General features: G+C 51.6%; 1 protein-coding gene across 1 annotated transcript in view; it reads left to right on the top strand.

Annotated features, from left to right (window-relative positions):
- The window catches only part of CREB3L1 (cAMP responsive element binding protein 3 like 1), a 44990-nt gene that overhangs the window by 5004 nt on the left and 12759 nt on the right, over positions 1 to 27227 (top strand). Inside the window, exons 2-3 of the mRNA XM_033204198.1 lie at positions 18063 to 18291; positions 25855 to 26039. Of these exons, the coding sequence (XP_033060089.1) occupies positions 18063 to 18291; positions 25855 to 26039 (414 nt within the window). The remainder of the gene's footprint in view (positions 1 to 18062; positions 18292 to 25854; positions 26040 to 27227) is intronic.

The following is a 27227-nucleotide window of genomic DNA, read 5'->3' as shown; positions in this document are numbered from 1 at the left end:
TTTCCAGCCCTGCCTCAGGGCCCTCGCACATGCTGTTCCTGCCATCTGGACTGCTTTTCCCCTAGTCTCTCCATGTCAGCCTTCTGATCCCAGCTCAAATGTCACCTCCTTCAGAAAGGCTCCCTGAACACCTAAAAAGGGACCCCCCTATTCTTTTCTGTTTTAGTCTTTTGATTTCTTCTAGCCCTTAACCCAGTTTGCAATTATTTTAATGGCTTATTGTGTATTTCCTCCATGAGAAAGTAAGTTCCATAAGAGGAGAGTCCATATCAGTTTTGTGCATTGACATAAACCTAGCACAGTCACATGGGACAAAATAGATGCTCAATATAGTAAAACTCTACAATAATGCAATAAATATACCCAGTCAAAAATTTCCAGTTATGTTCATTTGCAGTGGCTCACGCCTGTAATCTCAATGATTTGGGAGACCAAGGTAGGAGGATTGCTTGAGCCCAGGAGTTCAAGACCAGTCTGGGCAACATAGGGAGTCCTCATCTCTACAAAAAATTTTTAAAAATTAGTCAGGCATGGTGGCATATGCCTATGGTCCCAGCTGCTCGGGAGGCTGAGGAGGGAGGATCACATGGGCTAGGGAGGTTGGGACTGCAGTGAGCCGTGATGGCATCACTGCACTCCAGCCTGGGCAACAGATCCAGACCCTGTCTCTAAAAGTAATAATAATAATACAAATTTAAAAATAAATTTTCCAATTACATAAAATGTGGAGTTATATTTTTGTAGAATTAACGAAAAACAGTATTTTTCAGATGGTCTGTACTATCACAAAAAGCAGGAAAGTAAAAATTGTGACACCTTACTGCACAAAGCAGACCAAAGAGAGAGAGTCCCACAGGAGAATGAGGCATCACTTTTTTTTTTTTTACCAGCCCCACAAATAATGGAGTTTTGCTCACTTTTACTTGAGAAGGGGCCTGAGCATAGAACAGAAGTCAAGTTTGGGTCACATTGTAGAGAACTTTGCTCTATTTCAAGGACTTACTATATTTGTAGAGAAAATTACTTTAGGCTGGGGCAATCCTAGTAAGGGAAGGGAAAATTTGTTTTAAAAAAATCCCAGGCTGGATGTGGTGGCTCACACCTGTAATTCCAGCACTTTGGGAGGTGGAGGCAGGGGGATCACTTGAGGCCAAGAGTTTCAGACCAGCCTGGGCAACACAGAAAGACTCCATCTCTACAAAAAATGAAAAATAAATAATTATCCAGGCATGGTGGCACATACCTGAAGTCCTGGCTGCTTGGGAGACTGACATGGGAGGATCACTTGAGCCCAGGAGTTCAAGGCTGCAGTGAGCTATTATCATGCCACTGCACTCCAGCCTGGGCAACAGAGCAAGACCCAAAAAATCAGATCTAAGTGTTCAAGAGGTGTACTTATGTTTCCTGAAGGGGTCCTGGGGTTTTCAGGATCCTGGAATGGCCAGCCCTTAGGGTGGTGGGGATGCGGGGTCCCATAGAAGTGCTGTCTGCCCCCCAACAGGTTGTGAGGTCCCTCCGGCTTCCCTGGACCAGCCGGGAATTCATTTGCTTATTCATTAATACACATGTCCATTCCTTCAGCAACTGGGCACTGAAGGAACATCTATGCTGGTGCCAGGGTAACCTGGATGAAGAAAACACACTTGACCCTCCAGTCAATCACAGACGAATGAGCGAGAAAGAGAGCGAAATAGGCAGTATCAATACCATGGTGGATGCCATGATGGAGCAGAGCATGGCAGGAGGCTGAGCCAGACTACAGGTCATGAAAGCTTTCTCAGAAGGTGATCTCTGCACATGCTGCCCCAATTTCCCTCATGTTTAGTGGCAAAGGACTTATTAGAAGGCATTTCTGGCCAGGCATGGTGGCTCACGCCTGTAATCCCAACACTTTGGGAGGTCAAGGCAGGTGGATCACCTGAGTGGAGGAGTTTGAGACCAGCCTGACTAACATAAATACAAAAAATACAAAAAAATTAGCCGGGTGTGGTGGCAGGTGCCTGTAATCCCAGCTACTTGGGCGGCTGAGGCAGGAGAATAGCTTGAACCCAGGAGGCAGAGATTACAGTGAGCCAAGATTGCACCATTGCACTCCAGCCTAGGCAACAAGGGCAAAACTTTGTCTCGGAAAAAAAAAAGGCATTTCCACAGGGACTGGTGCTGTGTTCCTTTTACTGAACACATATAGGTATTATTATCCGTTGTGCAGATAAGAAAACTAAGAGAGGGGAATATATTAAGTCCACTCAAGGGCAGGAGTCCTACAGAGAGAGTCAAAGAGGGGAGCGAGAAGAAGCTACAAGCAAGTTCTCTTGTTGTTCTGGTTTGAGCTTTGCCCTCTAGAGCAAGGAAAATTCAGGATCTTTGATATCAGAGGGTCCCTGCCTTCATCCTCACCCACTCCTATCCTTAGGGCACCTTGGATGCCTAAGCTTTATGGGCAAAGCCAGATCCCCTGGACAAGCTCCCACATCCCATTTCACACCCTATCCTCAGATTCACCCCAGGATGCTGTTCCCCAGCCCTTCTGGGGACTTGGACCTTTGCTCTCTGCAACTCCCAGGACTCCTCAGGAGATTCTGTTTCTGTCTGCCCTGGCCTGGCCTGGCCTGGCTGCTGCACCAGGAGAGGGGAGCATAAAGGACATCCCTGTTTTGTGTCTTCTTCCTATACCATGTGCCTCATGTGAGTCCTGGTACCAAGGCCCTCCTGGAGCATCTCTCTCTGGGACCTGGCTTGCCCTTGAACCTCCCTCAAGAAACCAGCTCCAGATGCTATAGAACAGCCTGTTCCTCTGGAAGTCTCAGCACTCCTGGGGGCAGAATAGAGGAGGAAGATTTGGGTGGAGTTAAGTCAAGACCATGAGCATTGCTCTGGCTGGAACTCTGTGTAACCCTCTTGAGCAGCCCTGGGGAAGCCAGACTGAATGGCAGGACCCTGGACCAGGATTGGGGAATGTGTTGGGGTGGGATTGTCTGGTTCAGGAGAAGCTGGGAGAGGCAGGAAATGCCCCAGGACTCTGACCCTCAGAGGAAATATGTCAAAGGTATTGATTTCCTTGGAATGTCAAAGATCTTGATCTCCACCTCCTGGACACACCATATTGTCTACAAGGCCAGTTTGATAGCTGGAGCAACCATGGGCTTCCCTGCTGCCGGGTTCAGTGTGCCTCCTCCCCCAACTCCTCTGGGACAGAGCCTTCCCTGCCGCTTCCTTGGCCTTTGGCTCATGGCCCAGAAGCCACTTCACCCATCAGAGAGAGGCTGACACATCTGGGCTGGGATATGTGGTCCGACATAACAGCTGGACAGCAGCAGCCACTGGTCCCTCCTCCCCTTCCAAAAGAATAACAAAAATGAAAGTAACGATGGAGTGAGGCAGGCTCTTCAGGCCTTCATGGAGAGCCAGGAGGCGGGTTTCAGGCAGTGATTGAGGGGGGCTCGCTTTGGAGGCAGACAGGTCTGCGCCCTTGCCCATGGGTTCCTTCCTCATGGAATACCCTCACCCCTCTTCACCTCATTTCCCTCACTTGCTGTGTGACCTTAGGCAAATCACTTTCCCTTTCTGGGCCTTGCCCTCCTCATTTCTGAACTAAACTGAGGGTTCCCTGAGAGCAGGGTGTGTCAGTCAATTATTTTTGGCTATTCTCTAGGTACAGCTATAATGACTGAGTGCTCAGGAAATGTTTATTTATTGGATGGATGGAAGGAAGGCAGGATGGAGTAGGGTGGGGACAATAGAGGAATGAATAGGTGGGTGAATAGATAGTAAAAGAAAGGACATTTCTACATTTCCAGCTTTGATGGTCCTCTTTTTTAAAGTAGATTGATTGATTGATTCATTCATTCATTCAATTACTCAAATCGTGAATCTTAGCATAAATGCCATCTCTCCCTTTCACTTTATCATCATGGTCTTTTCTATTATGATATATTGTGCAATGGAAGAATATACAGAATGTATATCTATCAGTTATAAAGTATAATAAAATGAATACATGAAAACTTACCCAGCTTAAGAATCAGACTCAGGGCCAGGCATGGTGACTGATGCATGTAATCCCAGCACTTTGGGAGGCTGAGGCGGGTCAAGAGTTTGAGACCAGCCTGGCCAACATGGCGAAACCCCATCTCTACTAAAAATACAAAAATTGGCCAGGTGCAGTGGCTCATGCCTGTAATCCCAGCACTTTGGGAGGCCAAGGCGGGCAGATCACCTGAGGTCAGGAGTTCGAGACTAACCTGACCAACATGGAGAAGCCCTGTCTCTACTAAGAATACAAAATTAGCTGGGCATGGTGGCACATGCCTGTAATCCCAGCTACTAGGGAGGCTGAGGCAGGAGAATTGTTTGAACCTGGGAGGGGGAGGTTGTGGTGAGCCGAGATCGCACCATTGCACTCCATCCTGGGCAACAAGAGTGAAACTCAGTCTCAAAAATAAAAAATAACAAAAAGAATAAAAATAAAATACAAAAATAAAAAATACAAAAATTAGCCAGGCGTGGTGGTGGGAGCCTATAATCCCAGCTACTCAGGAGGCTGAGGCAGGAGAACTGCTTGAACCCAGGAGGTAGAGGTTGCAGTGAGCCAAGATTGCACCAATGCACTCCAGTCTGGGCAATAGAACAAGACTCTGTCCCAAAAAAAAAAAAAAGAAAGAAAAGAAAAGAGACTCAGTTCTGAATATCTTGGTCTCTCAAAGCTGCATGAGTTTGGGACAGAGGTGAGCTGTAGATTCTGAATCCACCCAACTCTGGGGAGATTTTAAACAGGAAAGTCCCAAGACCAGGTGCATACTCCCAGGCTCAACCTGTGCAGATAGCAGGTCCGCAGGTCAGACGGCAGATGATGGGGCAAGTGCTGGGGAGGTGATCCTTGCTTGAGGTGGGACATCTGCACCACTGCTTAGACCTGGGGGCTCCCTCTTGTCACCTGTGTGAGCTTGGGCGGGTGCTTTAACCTCTCCAGGCTTATTTCCCTCATCCAAAAGTAGGGTTCATGGTAAAACATAGGGTTCTTAAGAGAATTCCATCAGAAATTCTTGTAGAGGGCCTGGTACACCATAAACCCTCTATAAACAATAGTTGCCACTGCTGTTTTATTCTTTTAGCTTTTAAATTTTTTTTTTTTTTTTTGAGGCAGGGTCTCACTCTGTTGCCCAGGCTGGAGTGTAGTGGCATAAACACAGCTCACTGCAGCCTCAACCTCCCAGACTCAAGTGATCCTCCCACCTCAGCCCCCCAAGTAGCTGGGACTACAGGCACATGCTACCATGCCTGGCTAATTTTTTGTATTTTTTGTAAAGATGGTTTTCTGCCATGTTGCCCAGGCTAGTCTCAAACTCCTGAGCTCAAGCGATCCTCCCTCCTTGGCTCCCAAAGGGCTAAGATTACAGGCATGAGTTGCCACATCTGGACAATTTTTAATTTTTGTGGGTACATAGTAGGTTAGATACTTGTGGGGTACATGAAATATTTTGGTACAGGCATGTAATACACAATAGTCACATCATAGGCTGGGCACGGTGGCTCATGCCTGTAATCCCAGCACTTTGGGAGGCCGAGGTGGACGGATCACAAGGTCAGGAGTTCGAGAACAGCCTGACCAACATGGTAAAATCCCGTTTCTACTAAAAATACAAAAATTAGCCGGGCGTATTGGTGCATGCCTGTAATCCCAGCTACTCAGGAGGCTGAGGCAGGAGAATTGCTCGAACCCAGGAGGCGGAGGTTGCAGTGAGCTGAGATCGCGCCACTGAACTCCAGCCTAAGCAACAGAGTGAGACTCTGTCTCAAAAAAAAAAAAAAAATCATGTAATGGAGAGTGGGGTATCCATCCCCTCAGGCATTTATCCTTTGTGTTACAAACAATCCAATTATACTCTTTGTTTTTTAATTTTATTTATTTATTCATTTATTTTTGAGATGGAGTCTCACTCTGTTGCCCAGGCTGGAGTGCAGTGGCACGACCTCCACTCATGGCAGCCTCCGCCTCCCAGGTTCAAGCGATTCTCTGCCTCAGTCTCCCGAGTAGCTGGGATTACAGGCATGCGCCATGACACCCGGCTAATTTTTGTATTTTTAGCAGAGACGGGGTTTTGTTATGTTGGCCAGGCTGGTCTCAAACTTCTGGCCTCAAGTGATCCGCCCGCCTCAGCCTCCCAAAGTGCTGGGATTACAGGTGTGAGCCACTGCACCCGGCCCTCTTAGTTATTTTAAAATTTAATTATGATTGACTATGGTCCCCCTGGCTGTTTTTATTCTGATTGTTGCTGTCATTGCCTAAAAGGAAGGCCCACAGCATTTGACAGCCCTTGCAGGAATATCCCACCTTGTCCAGCCCTGCAGAGCCCTGATGACAGGGATTTTATTTTTCTATCTATCTCAACTCTCTGGAGATGGGAGGCTCTTTGGGTAAGGCCAAAAAGCCCCAGGCCCCTTCTCAGGACTCTTTCTGGGCAGCAGGAGAGGGATGGCCAGGAAAGGAGCAAAACCAGATCCCCAGGATGAACCCAGTGTGTGGAGTGGGGGCCCATATTTTGTATCTGGCCCTGGACTAGGTGCTGCAATGGGGCAGCAGGATCATTCCTTCAGCAACCAGTGTTGTTGTGGGTGCTTTAGAACACGGGCTCTGCGATCAGAGCTTGGGTTCAAATCCCCGCTTGACCACTTGCTAACTGAATGAACTTGGGCAAGCTACTTTACTACTCTGAGCCTCAGTGTCTCATCCATAAAGTGAAGGTACTAAGAAGACCCACTTTATCCTCTGAAACTTAAATGAGCTACTACATGCAGGGAGTTAGAGCAGTGCCTGGTACATAAATATTCACTGTTATTATATTATGATCATTACTATTAGGCAGAGTATAAGTTGGGCCCTATTTGAGGCTCTGCAGAGGGTTCAAGGATGAAATCTGGCCGGGTGCGGTGGCTCACGCCTGTAATCTCAGCACTTTGGGAAGCTGAGGCAGGTGGATCACTTGAGGTCAGGGGTTCGAGACCAACCTGGACAACACAGTGAAACCCCATCTCTACCAAAAAATACAAAAATTAGCCGGACATGGTGGTCTGTTCCTGTAATCCCAGTTACTTGAGAGGCTGAGGCAGGAGAAGTACTTGAACCCAGGAGGCAGAGGTTGCAGTGAGCCAAGATCGTACCACTGTACTCCAGCCTAGGCAACAGAGTGAGACCTCGTCTCCAAAAAACAAAAAAAATGAAACCTGTCTTTGATCCTACCCTAAAGAAGGGTGACGTTTAGAAGGATAGCTGGATCCCATTGTGTGTAATTAGAGTTCAGGGCATGATATCAACCAATGACCGAACAGTCTGTAAGTGCTATGGTAGAACAGAGAGGGAGATGACTCTTCGAGGTTGGTGATCAGGGAAGGCTTCTTGGAGGAAGCAGCATTTGAGTTGCCCCTTAAAGGATAGGAAGAGTTAGAATGAGGAGATAAAGAACAAAACACTGCAGGCACCAGGAGAGGTATAAGCAAAGGTCCCACAGCCATGGGGACCACAGCAGGTTTAAGGAGCTGGGAGTGGTCCATCCAACCAGGCTGGAGAGAAGAGAAAATGAGGGGGCTCCAGCTCTAGTAGTAAGCTGGGATCAGTTTCTGACAGTCCTTGAGTATCACGCTGGGGAGCTGGGAGTTTTTCAGCAGGCAAGAGGGAGTCAATGATAGTTCTGGGTTGTACCAGGTGATGGTCACCAGCTCCTCTGAATGGTCTCAGTGCTTGGGGCCCTGCAGTCCATCAGGGGAATCTCAGCTGTCAGCCTGTCTGGGTGATCAGGGACTCTCCCCCAGGGGGAACAGAATTGTGGGCCCTCTCTGAGCCCAGGGCAGCTCAGGGCAGCAGCTGACTCCAGGTCTCTTCTCTCCTCTGACTTCTACCCTGTGCCCTGATGTGACTCTCACACTGGGCCAGGAGTACCAGTTCCCTTCTGGCTCCTTCATCCCCAGCACTGAGAGCCAGGCTGGCCTGGGGAGGCCCAAGGCAACTCCGCCCTTGCAGAGGGACAGGCTGTTCCTCTTCGGGGCTGAGAGCTCCAGCCTGAACCATGTCCTGGCTCCTGGCCCAACACCGGGACCCTAACAAGGTTCCCCCATCCCGTCCAATACTCCAGGACCTTCCACCATCAGACAAAGCACGTCCCTGTGAACCCCAGGGGCTTAGAAGGGTCTGAACCCTCCTGAGCCCAGCCCAGCCTGGCACACTAGCTCCTTGACCCTCCCACCCATTGGCTGGGACAAGATGCCCAGAGCCCCACTCACCATCCTTCCAGCCCTGCCCTCTGCCGCCCCAAGGCCTTCACCCCTTTCTCTCCAGGGCTGCAAATCAGTTCCACATTTGGGATCTGGCATGCACTATCTGCTCGGAACTCTCTCCTCCCATTTAGCTCCCATCTCCCTCCACCCCACAAGTTCAGTCCCTGGGGTCTGCGGGAGGGGAAGGGCTCCTGCCTCTGACAATCCCTTCAGAGGACTGAGAGGGAGCCTGACTGTGGCACCGTGCCAGAGGGACAGTGGACAGGAGGCCTCCCAGGGAGAGATGAAAGAGGAGGAGCCGAGGGGGTGGGCGGAGGCAAAGCTAGAGCAAGCAAGGGGACGAGGGGTTGGGGGTGGGGAGGGAAAGAAGGTGGTAGTTCCCAGCTCAGCACATTCCTGAGACATCTGGATGCACTGGAAGGGCCCCAGCTGGCCTGCATGACTGTGGCTCTAGCTTCTCTGCTCTGTGATGTCAGGACCCAGCACTCCCCACTCCCCTCAGAGTCCCACTGGCCTGGGGGCCATTTGGGGCTGAGTACTGGGGTCTCACTGACCCCTGACCCTCAGCGAGCAAGAAAGAGGCCCCTGGGGCAATGGAGGAAATGCCTGCCACAGAGGTGGGCCTGGACACAGGGGTAGGAGGGAGGCACTGAAGACCCAGTGGTTTGCCCATCCGACTGACTCAAGGAAAAGTGTGCCTTTGGGCTGGTGTCAGCCCTTCTCTCCTCCTTGGAAGGGAGAGAGAGACAAATGAATGACTCTGGAAATGGCTGCTTACCTTGGGCTGTGTGACCCTGGGCAAGTGTACTCCCATCCCCAGCTCTTGGTTTTCCTCATCTGTAATAATAACAGCTACATTTAATGAGAGCCTTCCTCCTATATGTCCTGCATTCTATAAAGCACTTTACAATTGTTATCTCATCTAATCCTCACAGCAACCTGGTGGGGTGGGTATGAATGTTCCCATTTTATACTCAGGACTGAGGCTTAGAGAGGTTAAGTAACTTGTCCAAAGCCTGCACAGTGTGTAGGAGAACCAGGATTAGAACCACGTCTGTCTGACTCCCTTGCTCATAACCATTGAACTGCTTTGCCTCTGCACATAAGAGGGGTGGACTTACTGATGCCAAAATTCGTTTCTGCTCGAAAATTGTAATGATTTCTTTTGGCCATTGCGGGGCTCTTCAAGAAGGGCAAGGGCAGGCATTAGTCACCTACTGGGTGGGGGAAAGAAGGCAGAGACAGCTGGCTTTGAAGCATCGGGTGGGTCAGGAGTCTTTGGTGGTCCCCTCCCATGGAGGCCCAGAGAGCTCCAGACCCCAGGGACTGGAGTCATTAGCCTAATCCCCAGCTGAGCCCCGGGGTCCCACACCTTCCCTGAAAGAAGAAAGTAAATAAGGAGAGAGAATACCACTCCTTCCAAAAATAAAACCTGAGGACAACTCAGACAGGCCAGGACCGCTGAGGATGTCAGAGGCCGAATGCTGAGTACACTGAGGAGAGGGGAGGCCAAGGGAATTCCAGCCAGAGCGAGGCGGTAGGCTCCAGGCGAGGAGGGCCTTCAGCTGGCCAGAGGCCGGGAGAGCAGCCCTGACAGGTTGGCCACTGTGTTCTGTTTATACCCTTAGGCCTGACTGGGTCTGGGGGGGGACAGCAAGTCCAGCACTGAGTGGAGTCTGTGCTTCCCAGGTACCTGGTCTGGCTAGGGCTTAAGAATAGAAAGGCTTGGGGAAGGAAGAACAACCCGGAGAATGGGTACAGAGGCCCCACTAGGGAGGAGCCGAGGGAAGGAGTCCAAACACATGGAAACTCTGCCTGGAGCAGAAGCAAGCTGGCATCAGAGCAAGATTCGGGACGGTCATTCCTGGCGGCTCTCTGCTGCAGAAAACAGGGCCTGAGTCCATAAGCTGTCTGACACACTCCTTCATTCACACACTTATCCAGTCGGTCAGTCACTCAGCAAACGCCTGAGCACCCACTGTGTGCTGGGACCAATGCCAGGCTTTGCAGATTCGGACAAGAATTGGACACAGCAAGACATATAGGCAATACGGCTGGATCATTTGAAGCTACATCAAGGAACTTGCACTCTATCCTAAGAGTAGAAGGAAGCCATATTCATTGATGGCTCCCTACTACCCTTAGGATAGAGTACCCTTGGGATAGAGTACAAGTTCCTCATCGATGGAGCAGAGAAATGACATAGTGACTTCTAAGTTTTAGAAGATCCTTTTTTTAGAGACAGGGTCTTGCTCTGTTGCCCTGGCTGGAGTGTAACAGTGTAATCATAGCTCACTGCAGCCTCAAACTTCTGGGCTCAAGTAATCCTCCTACCTCAGCTCCCTGAGTGACTGGGATTACCCACCACACCTGGCTAATATTTTTTAATTTTTTGTGTGTGGAGATGGGATCTCGCTATATTGCCCAGGCTGGCCTCAAACTCCTGGCCTCAGGCAATCTTCCCACCTTGGCCTTCCAAAGTGGTAGGATTACAAGTGTGAGCCCCCTTGTCTGGCCTAGAAGATCTCTCTTGATGTAACGTGGAGGATGCTCTGGAGAGGGATCAGAGTTCGAGGCTTGGACTTACCTTCATAGTCACACCATTGGTCAGAAAGTCTTTTAAGAGCAGGAATTGGATCTTGTTCATCTCTGTATCCACAAAGCTGGGCACCCAGTAGGTGCTGAGTAAATACTGAATGAATGCATGAATGATGAATAAATGAATGTGACTAGATGCCCTTATTCTCCAGAGGCCCCTGGCACCAACCCTGGCACTCGGTTTCCAGTGTCCTAAGCTGTCCTGCAGGGTTCCCCTGCCTATAGACCAGCGTCTCCAGCAGCCAGATCGTAGGCTGCTGTGCCCTCGGAAGTGCCAGACAGAGCTAATCCCAGCCCTGGGCGGCGGCACTCGCTGCCATCGCTTCCTCCTGCCCAGACAGTGCCTGGTGCCCGCCCCAGGGTTGGGCCACAGCGCATGGGCCGCCTGGTGAGAAGCTGCCAGAGGCTGGCTGGGAAACTGAGGAAGCTATGGCCTGACCACAGCAAGGTTACCAGTGTCAGGAGGGGCAATGGAAGGGCCAGACTAACAGGGCTAGGGGACTGCAGAGAATACACACCCTCCCCGGGACTCTGCTCTGCCTCGAAGTAGCCTGTGGCTGGCACCAGCCTGCTAATTCCTCTTTCCTTCCTTTCTCCAGCACACACTGGCAACGAAAAGCTCAGTCCCCATGTTGGCGCTTTCTTCAGTCCCAGCCCTCACTGTCCCAGCCCCATGCAAGCCTGGGGCTCCCAAATCTCCCTCACTGGTGTTCACATGACTCAGTCATCTCAGGCACTGAGTTGCTGGCTTGGCGACACCAACATTTAGTTCTGCGGTCATGTGAGATGGTGTGTGTGTGACAGCGAGTATGCGTGACCATGTCTGTGTGATCCTGTGTCTGGGGTGACTTCGCATGTGTGTGAGCGTAGGGGTGTGAATCACTGATCACATCTGACGAGTGTGTCTTGTTGAGTTTGCATTCACACCTGACAGTGTCAGCCTATGTGACTCTGTGAGGGTGTATGTGTGATAGCGCTTGTACAAGGCTGCACATGGAACTGTCTGAATGTGTCGATGGGTGTACTTTTCACTACGTGGTGTCGGAGATGTGGTGTCTCCCCGTGTACAAAGGAACCCCTCAGCCCACATCTGTGTAGCATGTGCACATGCGTGCATGCACACACACACACACACAACTATTTCTGCTTATTTGGACTTGTGCTCTGTGGTGAACAGTTGGGTAGGGGAAAATATGAAACTTCAGCAGCCGCCTTCCTTAGGCCTGTGGGGACTGGGGGCTGAGAGTGAGGTTGGAGGCTGGAACAACGTGCTCCCTTAACCCCCATACTCTGCCAGGAAGACTCTGGGAGGGACTGGCTCCAGGGACCAGGAGAACTGTTTTCTCACCATCCAGTCCCCAAAAGGCCAGGGCAGAGGAAAAAGGCCCACGTTCTGAAGACTAATTCACTTTTCTAGGCCCCTCCCAATCGCGCTTCCATACAGGCACAGACTGTAACAGATGAGGAAACCGAGGCCAGGAGAGGAGACACCTGCCACTGCCCAGGTCTCAGAGCAGACCTGGGTCTTGAATTAGGGCCTCCAGAGTTTCAGTTCAGTGCATTTTCTCCTTCACAGGGTGGCTTTCGCTCTGGGAGGGCAAGGCCTGGGTCTTTTAGGACCCCCAAATACCGGATGGCAATGCTTAAGGACAGGGTGGGTCTGCTGACAACGGGGGACCCAAAGGGCCCACCTCCTCTCCCTGCTCTCACTGCCCCCCCGCCCCCCAGGCACAGCAGTGACTCAGACTGAAGGCCCTTCAGCTTGAAATGGGGACAACTTTCTAGTGACCACGAGGCAAGTAACCGTCCGGGAATGTATGGGTCAGTGTGTGTTGGGGTGTGGGGGGGGAGGTCTGTGGGTCCCAGCCTGCGGGGGGGAAAGAAAGGGGGAAATGTGAGAGGCCTCTCCTCCCATCTCTCCCTAGCTCTCACTCTCTCGGAAGGAATGTCCGGGCTCAGGATTCCCCCCCACCCCTTATCCCACAGCTCAGCCTGGACCCGCTCCGGTCTCCTCCCTCCTTTCCCCAAGCACAGACTGAACCAGCTTGGGCTGGGGGAGGGGCAGAAGTTAGGAATGGGGGTGCAGGCGCCAAGGAGCCAGGGGCCTGAGGGAAGGGGGCGCGCTGAGGCTGCTTCTGGTTAGGGAGACCCTTCTCCTACACCAACCCCAGCAGGCAGCTGCGCCTCTAGAGCTTTACCCTGTCTCTGCACTGACCTTAGGGAAGGAATTTAGGGAGGGGGGGAAAACAAGGCTAGAGCCGGTACGATTACTGCCCCAGGAGAGTCCCCTCTGCCGCCACCAGAGACAGAGAACCACCAAAGCGCCCCACGGTAGGGCAATTCGAGATGGAGCTGCAAGGGGATTTAAGGCCCGGCCCGCCCTTTGACTAGGGGAGGTCGGGGAGACCCTCGGTCTCCACTTCTCCCCGCGGGGGTGGGGGCGGGGCCATACTACTGATGAGGGGTTTAGGACACCGTGAGACGGCCAGGCCATTTGTGCTTCGGCCCCAGACGCAGAAGGGGTCCCATGCAGGCCCGAGCCAGTGCACCCTGCGCTCTCACAGCCGCGGGCCGTCGGCTCAGGCTGGGACCCTCCTCCGCGCGAGCCCTGCACTCCTCCCGTGCCCTCCACGCCGCCACGGGCGGCTGCTCGCAGCCTTCCGCCATTGGCCAGGAGCTCTGCGGCTCCCACCAATGAGCAGGAAGGATTCCGGCGAGGGGCGGCCCCGGGTGTTCCCGGGTTAACCCTTTGTGGGCCACTCCAGGACCGCGGCACCCGGATCCTTCTCTAAAATGTAAACGGCGGGCGGCTGAGGCCGGACTCCAAGAGGGAGTGCAGCCGAGAGGAGGGGTACGCGGGTCTGCGAGCCGGAGAGCTCGGGAACCTCTCCTCCAAGAGAGGGAAGCCGGCGCCGGCTGCGCGTGGCAGCCGGAAAGGAGCTTATATTGGCACGACTATAGGAAAAAGTCTTTAACGAGGAGGGAAACAAATCATAATATTTCCTTCGCCGGCTTCCCACCCCCGTTGCCTGGAAAGGCACCCCTATGGGACGCTCACCCCCTGCAGAACTCTGTCGCCCTCAAAGCGTTGACACATGGCTCCCCTGACGTTCGTGGACTCCCGGCCACCGACCCCTTCCTCTTGCTCCCAGATTTCCATCGGACAAGCTAAACCTGAACTTTTGTGTGTGAAGTGGAGGGAGGGCTGGGTGTGGTTGCGGGTAGAGGGGACGAGGGGGCGTGCTGGAGCGGAGGAGGGCTGAGGTCTCCAGAATGGGCTTTCCAGGGATGGGGCCAAGTGGCTGCGGTGGAAAGAGTGAGAGGACCAGAAGGTCCCGCACGCGCCAGGGCAGCCGTGGACTTCACCAGCTCACTTTGCAGCCCTGGACATCACCAGCTCACTCACTGTGCGTCCTGGGTAGCTGCATTTCCCTCTCTGGACTGGAGTTTTCTCTGCTGAGAAATAGAAGGGATGGAGCGAGGCGGGGAGCGGGGGACGGGGACCGTGGAGGAGCTTTCTCCGGTCCCTTCTGCCTCTAACTTAATGATAGAAACCAACCCTAACTGGGCCGCCATGAGAAGCCAGGCATCAGACGGAACTAGGGCCGCAGAGCTCTCTAGAGGAATCCCTGATGGCAGTGCTCCCAGGAGGGCGAGGTGGGCCGAGGGGTGATGGGACGCGCGCACTGTCCACCCAGCACCTGAAGAAGCCCGGCGCAAAAAGGGCCTGGGCGTCGGAGTGTCCTCCACCCCCACCCCGCCTGCCCCTTGGCCGCCCTCCCCTTCCACTTGGCTCCCGCTGCTCTGGAAGCTCCATCCTGCTGGGTTTTGGCTGCTGTTTCTAGCAGGTGGGGTGGGGGCTGCTCACACATTGGGGCCAGCTGAGCTCTCTAAGCAGTTTCCTGTGGGCACCCTAAAAGGGTCTCTGGGAAGAACCTGGGTCATCTGCCTGAGCCAAGGCCTTCAGGGAATCCAGCCCAGATCGGAGGAAGCATCTCTCCTCTCCCAGGCCCCAGGAAGGGGTTTGGCAAACCCTTATCTCCTGAGAAGCAGCTGCTGGAGAAATACCTTAGCGGCTGACTCACCGGCTCCCTCTGTTCACAGCCCCCTCCCACTGGGCCCAACACCAGGCCTTTGAGAGACCCTAAGGGAGAGAACTGAGGGAAGCGCCCCCAGCCGGCAGGCCCGGGCTCTGCGGAGGGTGTGGCTAGCGCAGCCCTGGCTGTGGCTGGCTGGGTGGTTGGGGGGTGGCTATACCCTGTAAATGGCCTCTGTCTGGGATCACAGTGATTCTTAGAAACTCATTCAGCTCTGACCTCCTGGTACTGCCTCACTCCAGGTATTGATGGACAATTGACACGCTGATGGCATTGCCATCTGGGTTACAAGGCCCTGTCCCTCCACCAGTATCATGAGCCAGGTGCTGGAAGCCAGCAGGTGAACAGGGTGCAAACTCTACCTCAGGGCAATAACCGGACCGGAGAGGGTCTGCTGCAGTTGTAGAAGGGGCAGTGAGGGATGGTGGGCGCCTCCCTGCTGTATTAGCTGTATTAGCTCCCTGGGCCTCAGTTTCTCTCTCTGTCAAATGCCAATATGCATTTGTCTTGTCTCATTGGACAATTGTGAAGATTAAATGAAATGATGCATAGAAGAGCACTTTGGGTTAAAAGCACAACAGAAATGTAGGATGATGACTGATTGCTGGCAAACTGGGAAGTGGGAGAGTACCCCTGCCAATGGGGCTTCTAAGCTCATTTTGTCCTGGAATATCTCATCAGGCTTTGTTTGGAGGGGAAGGCCAAACATTCCCCTCGCAACTCCCACCATTGGTCCCAAGCTCAGCTCAAGGACAGAGTTTAAGGGCTGTACTTTTCATGATGACGATAACTAACGATGATTGAGTACTCGCAGGCACTGTTCTGTGTTTTGTATGTACAGTATTTACTCATTTTACCCTCATACTCCTATGAGGTGAGTACTAATCTAACACAATTTTAGATCCTCATGGCAACACTATGAGGTACGAACTATTATTTTCCCCTTACGGATAAGGAAACTGAGGCACGGAGAAGTTAAGCAACTCAGCAAGTGGTGGAGCTAGGAGTCAAAAGCACATCTATGTGACTCCAGAGCTCGTGATCATCTCCTACTCCATGCGGACAGACTCATGTGGCCCTGAACCTTATGCTCATACAGAAGACTTCTCTGCTCATTACCTTCCAGATTGGGACAGTTTCCCAGTATTCCAGGCCAGAAAGGGCCAACAACTCCAGACCTTGAAGGAACCCCCTGGCACAAGCCTTTAACCACTCAGCAGGTGGGGCTCCAGGACATAAGGCAGCCCCCCATCCCCCATCTCTTCTGACTCACCAGCAAATTCATTCATTCAATAAATAAGGAACAAACAATAGAAACATTTATTGGACAGGCACGGTGGCTTACGCCTGTAATCCTAACACTTCCGAAGGCCGACGTGGACAGATCACTTGAGGCCAGGAGTTTGAGACCAGCTTAGCCAACATGGTGAAACCCCATCTTTACTGAAAATACAAAAAATTTAGCTGGGCGTGGCATGGCATGGTGGTGCGCGCCTGTAGTCCCAGCTGCTTGGGAGGCTGACGCATGCAAATCGCTTGAACCCGGGAGATGGAGGTTGCAGTGAGCCAAAATCATGCCAGTGTAATCCAGCCTGGGTGACAGAGTGAGACTCTCGCAAGCAAGACAGAAAGAGAGAGAAAGAAACATTTCTTTACACATTTATAATTCTTTTTTTTTTTTTTTTTTTTGAGACGGAGTCTCGCTCTGTCGCCCGGGCTGGAGTGCAGTGGCCAGATCTCAGCTCACTGCAAGCTCCGCCTCCCGGGTTGACGCCATTCTCCTGCCTCAGCCTCCCGAGTAGCTGGGACTACAGGCACCCGCCACCTCGCCCGGCTAGTTTTTTGTATTTTTTAGTAGAGACGGGGTTTCACCATGTTAGCCAGGATGGTCTCGACATTCATAATTCTTTAGAGAGAGAAAAATAACTTATAAGAACCTACTATATGTCAGCCACTGGGGTGCTTTATTAACAATAAGAGGCAATGTTTACTGAGTAATTACTATGTGCCAGGGACTGTTCTAAGGGCTGTACGTGGATTAACTTGTTTAATCCTCACGACAATCTCAGCAGGTAGGAACTATTAATATTACCAGCTGTGCAGAGGACAAAATGAAACAGAGAGGTTAACTGACCTTCCTAAGATTGTGGAGACCAAGATTTTTCAGACTTTTTTGTTTCTAAGAAATATATGTTACATCATTACCAAGTACACACATGTGCGAGCACGCACACACACATAACTGATTTGTTTTTAAATTGCCAGGTATTTAACTCCACTGTGTGCTGTGCACTCTGATATTTTCTACCCTTTTTTTTTCTGTTTTATTTTTACTTAAAATTCTGGTCGTGACCCACTAAATTGATTTCACAACCCATTAATGAGTCACCACCCACAGTTTAAACAGCACTGAGTCATAGCTGGAAGGATGGAGGCCACCATTCGAACCTAAGTAGTAGGGTTCCAGAGCCTAACCTCTCTGTATAAAGGATGACTTGGGAAAGGACAGAGACCCTGAAGTCTTGAGGACAGATGGGGACTGTGCTGCTGAGGGGACTGGAGTCTTCAAGAATCCCACCACCCTGCATCACTCTCTTCCCACATTCCAGCAAAAGATCACACAAAATTCACTAATATTGCCTTTGGAAAACAAACTTGTTGGCGTAGACACACGATTATTCTCTTACTTTGTCCTCACATCAGCCTATGAAGGAAGTAAGAAGGACTGAGAAACTGACTCACGCAGTTTAAGTCATTTGACCAAGGTCACAGAGCCCAGTGTCCTGTTGCCAGGTCCAGGGAGTTTTTGACCCCATCCGCAGCTCACCCTTGCAGATAACAATGGTGAGGGTGGAGCTTGTGGTAGAGAGAATGGGATGACAGTGGTAATGGTCGTGATGGAAATGATGAGAGTTGGTGTTGTGATGTTGGTAGTAGGGAGGTTGCTGATGTTGCTGGTATTAATGGGAATGGGCACAGTAATGGGAGGTCGCAGTGACAGTGGTGGCCGTGGTGGGTGTCGCACCACCACAGTAGCACCTGCACCCCCTCCCCAAGCAAAGCTGAATTCCCTCTTCCTCTCACCTTCTCCTTCCCTAGCACTTTCCTGAGCACCTGGACCACTTCACGGAGAACATGGAGGACTTCTCCAACGACCTGTTCAGCAGTTTCTTTGATGACCCTGTGCTGGATGAGAAGAGCCCTCTATTGGACATGGAACTGGACTCCCCTACGCCAGGCATCCAGGCAGAGCACAGCTACTCCCTGAGCGGCGACTCAGCGCCCCAGAGCCCCCTTGTGCCCATCAAGATGGAGGACACCACCCAAGGTAAGAGGTGGAAGAACCTGGGGACAGCACAGGCCCAAAAGGCCCAGGAGGGAGGAAGCTCTGGGGTGACAAGAGAGTGTGCCTGTAGCCTGAGACTCCCAGAGGCTCCAAGAGGAGCCACCACCAACCCCTCAGGAGGTGCTGCTCCCTGCCTTTCTGTTCTCCCTCAATTCAAAGCCAGAGAAGCACTTCTCAAAAGGGTTTTTTTGGTTGACTTAAGTCAGTGGTTCACAAAGTGTGGTTCCCAGACCAGCAGCATCACCTGGGAATCTGTTAGAAATGCAGATTCTCGGGTTCCACCAAACCTGCTGAATCACAATCCTGTGGGTAGGGCCCAGCCTTCCAGGTGATTCTCATGCATGCTCAGGTTTGCAAACTGCTGACTTAGAGGAGACAGGGATAATTCAACAATAACTGTGGGGCCGGGCGTAGTGGCTCACACTTGTAATCCCAGCACACTGGGAGGCCGAGGCAGGTGGATCACCTGAGGTCAGGAGTTCAAGACCAGCCTGGCCAACATATGGTGAAACCCCATCTCTAAGAAAATACAAAAACTAGCTTGGCACGGGGGTGGGTGCCTGTAACCCCAGCTACTTGGGAGGCTAAGGCAGGAGAATTGCTTGAACCCAGGAGGCGGAGGTTGCCATGAGCCAGCCAAGATCGCGCCATTGCACTCTAGCCTGGGTGACAAGAGCGAAACCCCATCTCAAAAAAAAAAAAGGCCGGGCACGGTGGCTCAAGCCTGTAATCCCAGCACTTTGGGAGGCCGAGACGGGCGGATCACGAGGTCAGGAGATCGAGACCATCCTGGCTAACACAGTGAAACCTGGTCTCTACTAAAAAAATACAAAAAACTAGCTGGGAGAGGTGGCGGGCGCCTGTAGTCCCAGCTACTCGGGAGGCTGAGGCAGGAGAATGGCGTCAACCCAGGAGGTGGAGCTTGCAGTGAGCTGAGATCTGGCCACTGCACTCCAGCCTGGGCGACAGAGCAAGACTCTGTCTCAACCAAAAAAAAAAAAAATTATCCAGGTGTGGTGGTGCGCTCCTGTAATCCCGGCTACGTAAGAGACTGAGGCATGAGAACTGCTTGAACCCGGGTGGAGGAGGTGTAGTGAGCCGAGATCGCACCACTGCATTCCAGCCTGGGCAACAGAGTAGGATTCCTTCTCAAAAAATAATAACAGTAATAATAATAACTGGCTGGGTGCAGTTGCTCATGCCTGTAATCCCAGCACTCTGGGAGGCCGAGGTGGGTGGATCACCTGAGGTGAGGAGTTCAAGACCAGCCTGGCGAACATGGTAAAACCCCGTCTATAGAAAAATACAAAATTTACCCCAGCATGATGCCCTCCATCACATGGTGACTCTATTACATGCTGCCTGTAATCCCAGCTACTTGGAAGGCTGAGGCAGGAGAATCACTTGAACCCAGGAGGCGGAGGTTGCAGTGAGCTGAGATTGTGCCATTGCACTCCAGCCCAGGCAACAGAGTGAGACTCCTTCTCAAAAAAAAAAAAAAAAAAGACTGGGTGTGGTGGCTCTCGCCTGTAATCCCAGCATGTTAGGAGGCTGAGGTGGGTGGATCATTTGAGGTCAGGAGTTCCAGACCAGCCTGGTCAACACGGTGAAACCCCGTCTATACTAAAAATACAAAAATTAGCCAGGCGTGGTGGCGCACGCCTGTAATCCCAGCTACTCCGGAGGACGAGACAGGAGAATCACTTGAACCCAGGAGGCAGAGGTTGCAGTGAGTCGAGATCAAGCCACTGTACTCCAGCCTGGGTGACACAGCGAGACTCTTGTCTCAATAATAATAATAATAATACCATCCTGGCTAACACAGTGAAACCCTGTCTCTACTAAAAATACAAAAAAAAAAAAAAAAAAAAAAAATCAGCCAGGCGTGGTGGCAGATGCCTGCAATCCCAGCTACTCAGGAGGCTGAGGCAGGAGAATGGTATGTACCCGGGAGGCGGAACCTGCCATGAGCTGAGATCGCACCACTGCACTCCAGCCTGGGCGACAGAGCGAGACTTTGTCTCAAAATAATAACAATGATAATAATAATAAGCTGTAGACAAGACTCTAGAACTTCACCCGCCTCCTCATACTTGATGTCCTCTGAGATGCTATTTGGGAGAGATTCCTGTACCCTCTTTTATTCCTGAAGGTAGCATTCTCTAAAGCTCACCTCTCCCCCAACTCCATCCTTTAAGGCAAAGAGCACCCTGAGTTCTTCCACTCAGGTAATCAGCATTCAAGACTCACATTGTGCCCCACTTCCAAAAGGAAATGGTCCCTTTGGGCATTTCCTCAAATACAGGTGGTTTCAAATCCTGGCTCTGTCACTTTTGGCTGGGTGATCACAGACATGCCGCTTAACCTCTGTAATCCTCAGTATCTATATCTACAAATGCAAATAACAATAAACATTTCTATAGCACTGTCCAGTCTACAGATTGCCTTCATGTTAATTATCACATTTATTTCTCATGACTGACAGGTGAGGTTGTAATCACGTTCATCATAATCCCCATGTGACCGATAAGAAAGCTGAGACTTGGCTAGGTGCAATGGCTCACGCCTGTAATCCCAGCACTTTGGGAGGCTGAGGCGGGTGGATCACGAGGTCAGGAGATCGAGACCATCCTAGATTACATGGTGACACCCCATCTCTACTAAAAATACAAAAATTCACCAGGCGTGGTGGCGTGCGCCTGTAATTCCAATTCCTCAGGAGGCTGAGGCAGGAGAACTGCTTGAACCCGGGAGGCAGAAGTTGCAGGGAGCTGAGATTGTGCCACTGCACTCCAGCCAGGGCGACAAAGCGAGATTCCATCTCAAAACAAAGAAAAAAATGAAAACTGAGACTTCACAAAAGCTCAGTTGTCTAGGTCACACCCACAGTAAAATGCAGAACAGAGACATAAGAGCACACCCTGATTTTCAACTGCAAACCCTTGCCACCACCACATTTGCCAGTCACGAAGGGCAGCCAGGGCTATTGGGTTGGGACCGACAAGGGCATTTGTGTGCATCCCCGTGTCTCCACCAGCCGCTGGGTGATCTTGGGCAAGTTACCTAATCTCTCTGGGCCTCTGTTTCCTCAATGATAAAATGAAAACAATATATACCTTGAGAGTTCTGGTCAGGCTTAAAAGAATATATACACAAAGTACCCTGCTAAGTGCCCAGGACATAATATATATACCAATAATTAGCAGCAGCCAAGTGCAGTGGCTCATGCTTGTAATCCCAGCACTTTGGGAAGCCGAGGCAGGAGGATTGCTTGAGTCCAAGAGTTCAAGACCAACCTGGCAAACAGGTGAAATCCTGTCTCTACTAAAAATACAAAAATTAGCTGGGAGCGGAGGTGTGCGCCTGTAATCCCAGTTGCTCAGGAGGCTGAGGCAGGAGAATCACTTGAACACAGGAGGCGGAGGTTGCAGTGAGCCGAAATTGTGATACTGTACTCCAGCCTGGATGACAGAGTGAGACTCTGTCTCAAAAATTAATAATAATAATAATAAGTAGTAGTGACTATTTTCATTGTGCACATAGAAGTCCTATGAATACTATGTGGAGGGGCCAGGCATGCTAAGTCACACCTATAATCTCAGCACTTTGGGAGGCCGAGGTGGGAGGATTACTTGAGCTCAGGAGTTTGAGACCAACCTGGGCAACATAGCAAAACACCTTCTCTACAAAATTAAAAAATTAGCAAGGCATAGTGGCACATGCCTGTAGTCCCAGCTGCCTGAGAGCCTGAGGCAGGAGGATATCTTAAACCCCAGAGGTCAAGGCTGCAGTGAGCTATGATGGCACCACTGCACTCCAGCCTGGGCGACAGAGCAAGACCCTGTCTCAAAAAGAAAAAACAACAACAACAAAAAGAAAACACTATGGGTGCTTGTAACAATGAACAGTGTTCTTATCTTATTTCTCTTTTCCCTCTAACGGACCCGGTCTTGAGTGAGTTTCTTAATTTTCTCACCTGTTAAATGGGGAGAACAATGGTGCCTGCCCCCAGAGAGTTGTTGGGAGGAGTAAAGAAGCTCACGTGCCCGGGCGTGTGGTTCACGTCTGTAATCCCAGCACTTTGGGAGGCCCAGGAGGGTGGATCACCTGAGGTCAGGAGTTCAAGGCCAGCCTAACCAACATGGAGAAACCCTGTCTCTACTAAAAGTACAAAATCAGCCGGGAGTGGTGGCTCATGACTGTAATCCCAGCTACTCAGGAGGCTGAGGCAGGAGAATCAGTGAACCCGGGAGGCAGAGGTTACAGTGAGCTGAGATTGCGCCTTTGCACTCTAGCCTGGGCAACAAGAGCAAAACTCCATCTCAAAGAAAAAAAAAAATGGAAGTTCATGTGTGTCAAGGGCTTAGAGCTGTGCTCAGCACAAGAAGTGTGAGCTGCATCTGTTGGTCTTTGAGATCCCTCAGGGGCAAAGACAAACCTTTGTACCTCCCCCGAGACCTCATTAGGGCAGGGACATCCACCCCTCTTAGGTCAGCCCAGCAACTCCTCAGCCACCCCAACTCTTTTTATTATTATTAATTTTTGGGGGGGACAGGGTGACAGGGTCTTATTCTGTCACCCAGGCTAGAGTACAGTGTTGCGATCTTGGCTCACCACAGTCTCAACCTCCTGGCCTCAAGTGATCCTCCCGCCCCAGCCTCCCAAATTGCTGAGATTACAGGAGTGAGCCACCACACCCGGCTCCCAAGTCTATTTTTAAAGCAATTTGTCTGTGGGCCCTTTACAGGGGGCAGCTTCCCGGAGGCCGGTGGCCTAGCCCTGTAATTTGGAAAGACTGTGGGTATTCCTGGAGCCCACGGGCAGCCTGTGGCCCAGAGCTGGGGCAGTCAGGCTCCCAGCAGGGTGGGGCCTGGCCTCCAAGGTGGCCAATCAGCCACTACTCCCTCTCCCTCGCCACAGCAGGCCCCAAAGTCCAGAGTCCCCTCCAGCCCCACCTCAAATGTTGGCTCCCCTCCCCTCTCCCCTGTCTTACCCAATGCTTCAATGGCTGACAGGCAGTGGGGCCGCCGTGAACAGGGCTGACTTAGGGTGGAAGAATGTGGGCATCCATCAGGAAAAGGGGTGATGCCTGCCAGCCCTATTGCCCAGGTGAAACCAGGAGGCCCACTAGGTGGGTAGGAGGTGGATTCTTCCTCAGGAAATCTAAGCCTCACCTCTCACTCCTCCCCACCGCCGCCCCCTCCGCCCACCACATACCCCCAGTCACCAGGTCCTGTGGACGCTTCCTTCTAAATCTGTTCCCTCCTCTCCATCACAACTGTCACTGCCTTTGCTCAGGCCTCCCCTTCTCTCTCCTGGCTGATTTCAACACCTCTTGCAGTTCTCCCTGCCTCCATCTTGCCTGTAGCCAGTCCAGTCCCCACAGGAGGGCAGAGTGATTATATATATATATATACACACATATATACACACACACACACACACACACATATATATTTTTGTTTGTTTGTTTGTTTTTGAGATGGAGTCTCACTCTGTCGCCCAGGCTAGATTGCAGTGGTGTGATCTCAGCCCACTGTAAGCTCCACCTTCCAGATTCACGCCATTCTCCTGACTCAGCCTCCCGAGTAGCTGGAACTACAGGCACCCGCCACCACACCCAGCTAATTTTTTGTATTTTTAGTAGAGACAGAGTTTCACCTTGTTAGCCAGGATGGTCTCAATCTCCTGACCTCATGATCCATCCGTCTCGGCCTCCCAAAGTGCTGGGATTACAGGCCTGAGCCACCATGCCCGGCCATATTTTTTAATTGATTTAATTTTAGAGACAGGGTCTTGCTCTGTCACCCAGCTGGAGTGCAGTGGTCTGATCATAGTTCATTGCAACCTTGAACTCTTGGGCTCAAGCGATCCTCCTGCCTCAGCCTCCCAAAGCTGGGATTACAGGCGTGAACTACCGCACCCAGCCATAATCTTTCTTAAAATTTCAAATTTGGGCCAGGTGCAATGGCTCACACCTGTAATCCCAGCCCTTCAGGAGGCTGAGGCGGGTGGATCACTTGAGCTCAGGAGTTCGAGACCAGCCTGGGCAACATCAGGAGACCTCATCTCTACAAAGAAATACAAAAATTAGTTGGGCATGATGGCATGTGCCTGTAGTCCCAGTTACTTAGGAGGCTGAGGCGGGAGAATCAATTGAGCTAGGAAGGTCAAGACTGCAGTGACTCATGATGGCACCACTGCACTCCAGCCTGGGCGAATGAGTGAGATCCTATCTCAGTAAAAAAAAAACCTAAAAAAAATTACAAATTTGAGCACATGCAAAACTCTTCAGTGGCTCCCCATTTGCTTTAGGATAAAGTCACATATCTGAACTAACCCAGCCTCCAAGGCCAAGTCACCTCCACTAGCCTCTCTGACCCCATCTTCCACTCCCCTTTGCATTCCAACTTTGCTAAACTGCTTGTGACTCTTCCTATATCCCCAGCACCTAGCACAGTGCTCAGCAAATGTTCACTAAATAACAATAGTTGTATTTTAACACTGGCTTGTATTTATTGAACACTTATTCTTTTTTTTTTTTTTTCCGAGACAGAGTCTCATTCTGTCTAGGCTGGAGTACAGTAGCGCAATCTTGGCTCACTGCAACCTCCGCCTCCCAAGCAATTCTCTCTGTTTTTGTTTTTGTTTTTGTTTTTGTTTTGAGACAGAGTCTCACTCTGTGCCCAGGCTGGGGTACAGTTGCACGATCTCAGCTCACTGCAACCTCTGCCTCCCGGGTTCAAGCGATTCTCCTGCCTCAGCCTCCCGAGTAGCTGGGACTACAGGCACGTGCCGCCACAACTGGCTAATTTTTGTATTTTTAGTAGAGACGGGCTTTCACCATGTTGTCCAGGCTGGTCTCGATCTCCTGGACTCAAGCAATCTGCCTGCCTTGGCCTCTGAAAGAACCGGAGTACAGACAAAGAACTGGAGTACAATCACCTGGCTGCTCAAGTGATTCTCCCACCTCAGCCTCCTGTGTAGCTGGGATTATAGGCACACACCACCACACCCAGCTAATTTTGTGTGTGTGTATTTTTTGTAGAGACGGGATTTTGCCATGGTTCCCAGGCTGGTTACGAATTCCTGGGCTCAAGCGATCTGCCTGTCTTGACTTCCCAAAGTGTTGGGATTACAGGAGTGAGCCAAGTGCCCAACCTGAACATTTACTTCTCACCAGTGTTAAGTGTCTCATGTACATTATACTACTTAAGCCTCAGAATTCTCTATTAGGTTCTTTCCCCATTTTACAGATGAAGCAGCTCAGGCTCAGAGAGGTTAAGCAACTAGCCTAAGGTCACACAGCCAATCAAGAGGACTGTGAATCTGGTGCCCAAGCTCATTCTGTAAGCTGCTGAATGAAGAGGATGTCCTCACCTCTTCTGGCCCCAGACAACTCCCCCTCACCTCACAACCACCCTCTTTCCCGCCTGCCCCTGGTATACCCTAACAGCTCTCTTCAGCCTACAGCAGCTCCCAGGGGGCAGGCAGGGGGCTGAGACCTCTGCCCTGGAGTCCCCTGAGCCTTTCCCCTTCCCCTAGACGTGGAGCATGGAGCGTGGGCGCTGGGACACAAACTGTGCTCCATCATGGTGAAGCAGGAGCAGAGCCCGGAGCTGCCCGTGGACCCTCTGGCTGCCCCATCGGCCATGGCTGCCGCGGCCGCCATGGCCACCACCCCGCTGCTGGGCCTCAGCCCCTTGTCCAGGCTGCCCATCCCCCACCAGGTGAGCCTGGGGACGGTTTGCAGGGGCTGAGGGAGGGAGGAGGGCTGGTGGGTCTGCGGGAAGAGTTGCCCAAAGCCCTGTGCCCCGGGGCTCTGTGAACAGGAAGACAGGAGCCTCAGGGCTGAGGGTGGGGAGCCTCAGCCCAGCCCCGGCCTCCGGCGACTCCACTGGCTGCCCCTTCACCATCCTGCAACGGGTACAAGCCACAGCCCCCTTGGAGTAACAAAGGCTCTCGCCTGTGCAGAAAAAGACAACTTGCAGGGCTCCAGGCAGGGCTGGCATCAGGAGCCCAGTCCAGAGGTAGACCCTGAGTCCAGGGTCTCAGAGGTAGAGACAGCCCAGGCCGATGACTTTTCTCAAAGCTTCAGGATTTTTAAAAAAGACCAAAATGGAAATTACAAAAAAAAAAAAAAGTGTGCTATATTCCAATTGTTTACATTTATGAGATTAATATTTTTAACCCACACTCTCAGGCTGAACTCCCACCTCCACGAATGTGTAGGTGACAGCATTCAGCTATAAACCCAAGACCCCTCTGGGAATGTGAACCCCAGACCCCTGGCTCCCAGCCGAGGCCCTGCCTGAGTCCCAACTCGGTGCCTCCTTTGTGTTCTGGGCACATTGCATGTCCTCCTCTGTAAAATGGGCTCATGAACCCCCTAAGGTGCCTCTAGCCCTAGGATTCCACAGGATGAGCAGCATCTTAAAATCCCTAGATGGGAACGTGGCTGGCCCTGCCCCCTGCTGGCCACACGGCTCACTTGCTCAAACTGTAGGCGGCCGAAGGCAAGAAAAGTCAGCCCCTCTCTGCCCTACCACAGACCCATGGGATCAAGGGTTGGTGGCAAATATGCAGGATCTTTTGAGACCGTCTCCAAGACTGGTTCTGAGACTCCTCAGGCCTTGCCAAAGGAGTGACAGCAGCAGCAGCCAGAGGCGAGGAGGCTTCAGAAAGGGAAACTGAGGCTCAAGGGATTAAGCAGTTTGCCCAAAATCATGCAGTTAGAAGCAACTGACCTGCCTTCCAAATTTGGCCTGCCAGACCCTGAAGCCCACACAGGTGAGGCCATAACCCCTAGTAGAAGGCACAGGAGCTGGCATTGTCAACAGTGAGCTCTCTGCACCACAGTCCCCTCTCACTCGAGGCATCAGCTGGGATGTAGACCAAGGAATCTCCAAGGTCCCTGC

Source organism: Trachypithecus francoisi, unplaced genomic scaffold, assembly GCF_009764315.1.
Source record: "Trachypithecus francoisi isolate TF-2019V2 unplaced genomic scaffold, Tfra_2.0 Lachesis_group8, whole genome shotgun sequence".
Lineage (NCBI taxonomy): Eukaryota > Metazoa > Chordata > Mammalia > Primates > Cercopithecidae > Trachypithecus > Trachypithecus francoisi.
Note: the sequence above shows the minus strand (reverse complement) of the source record. Positions and strands in the feature narration are given on the sequence as shown.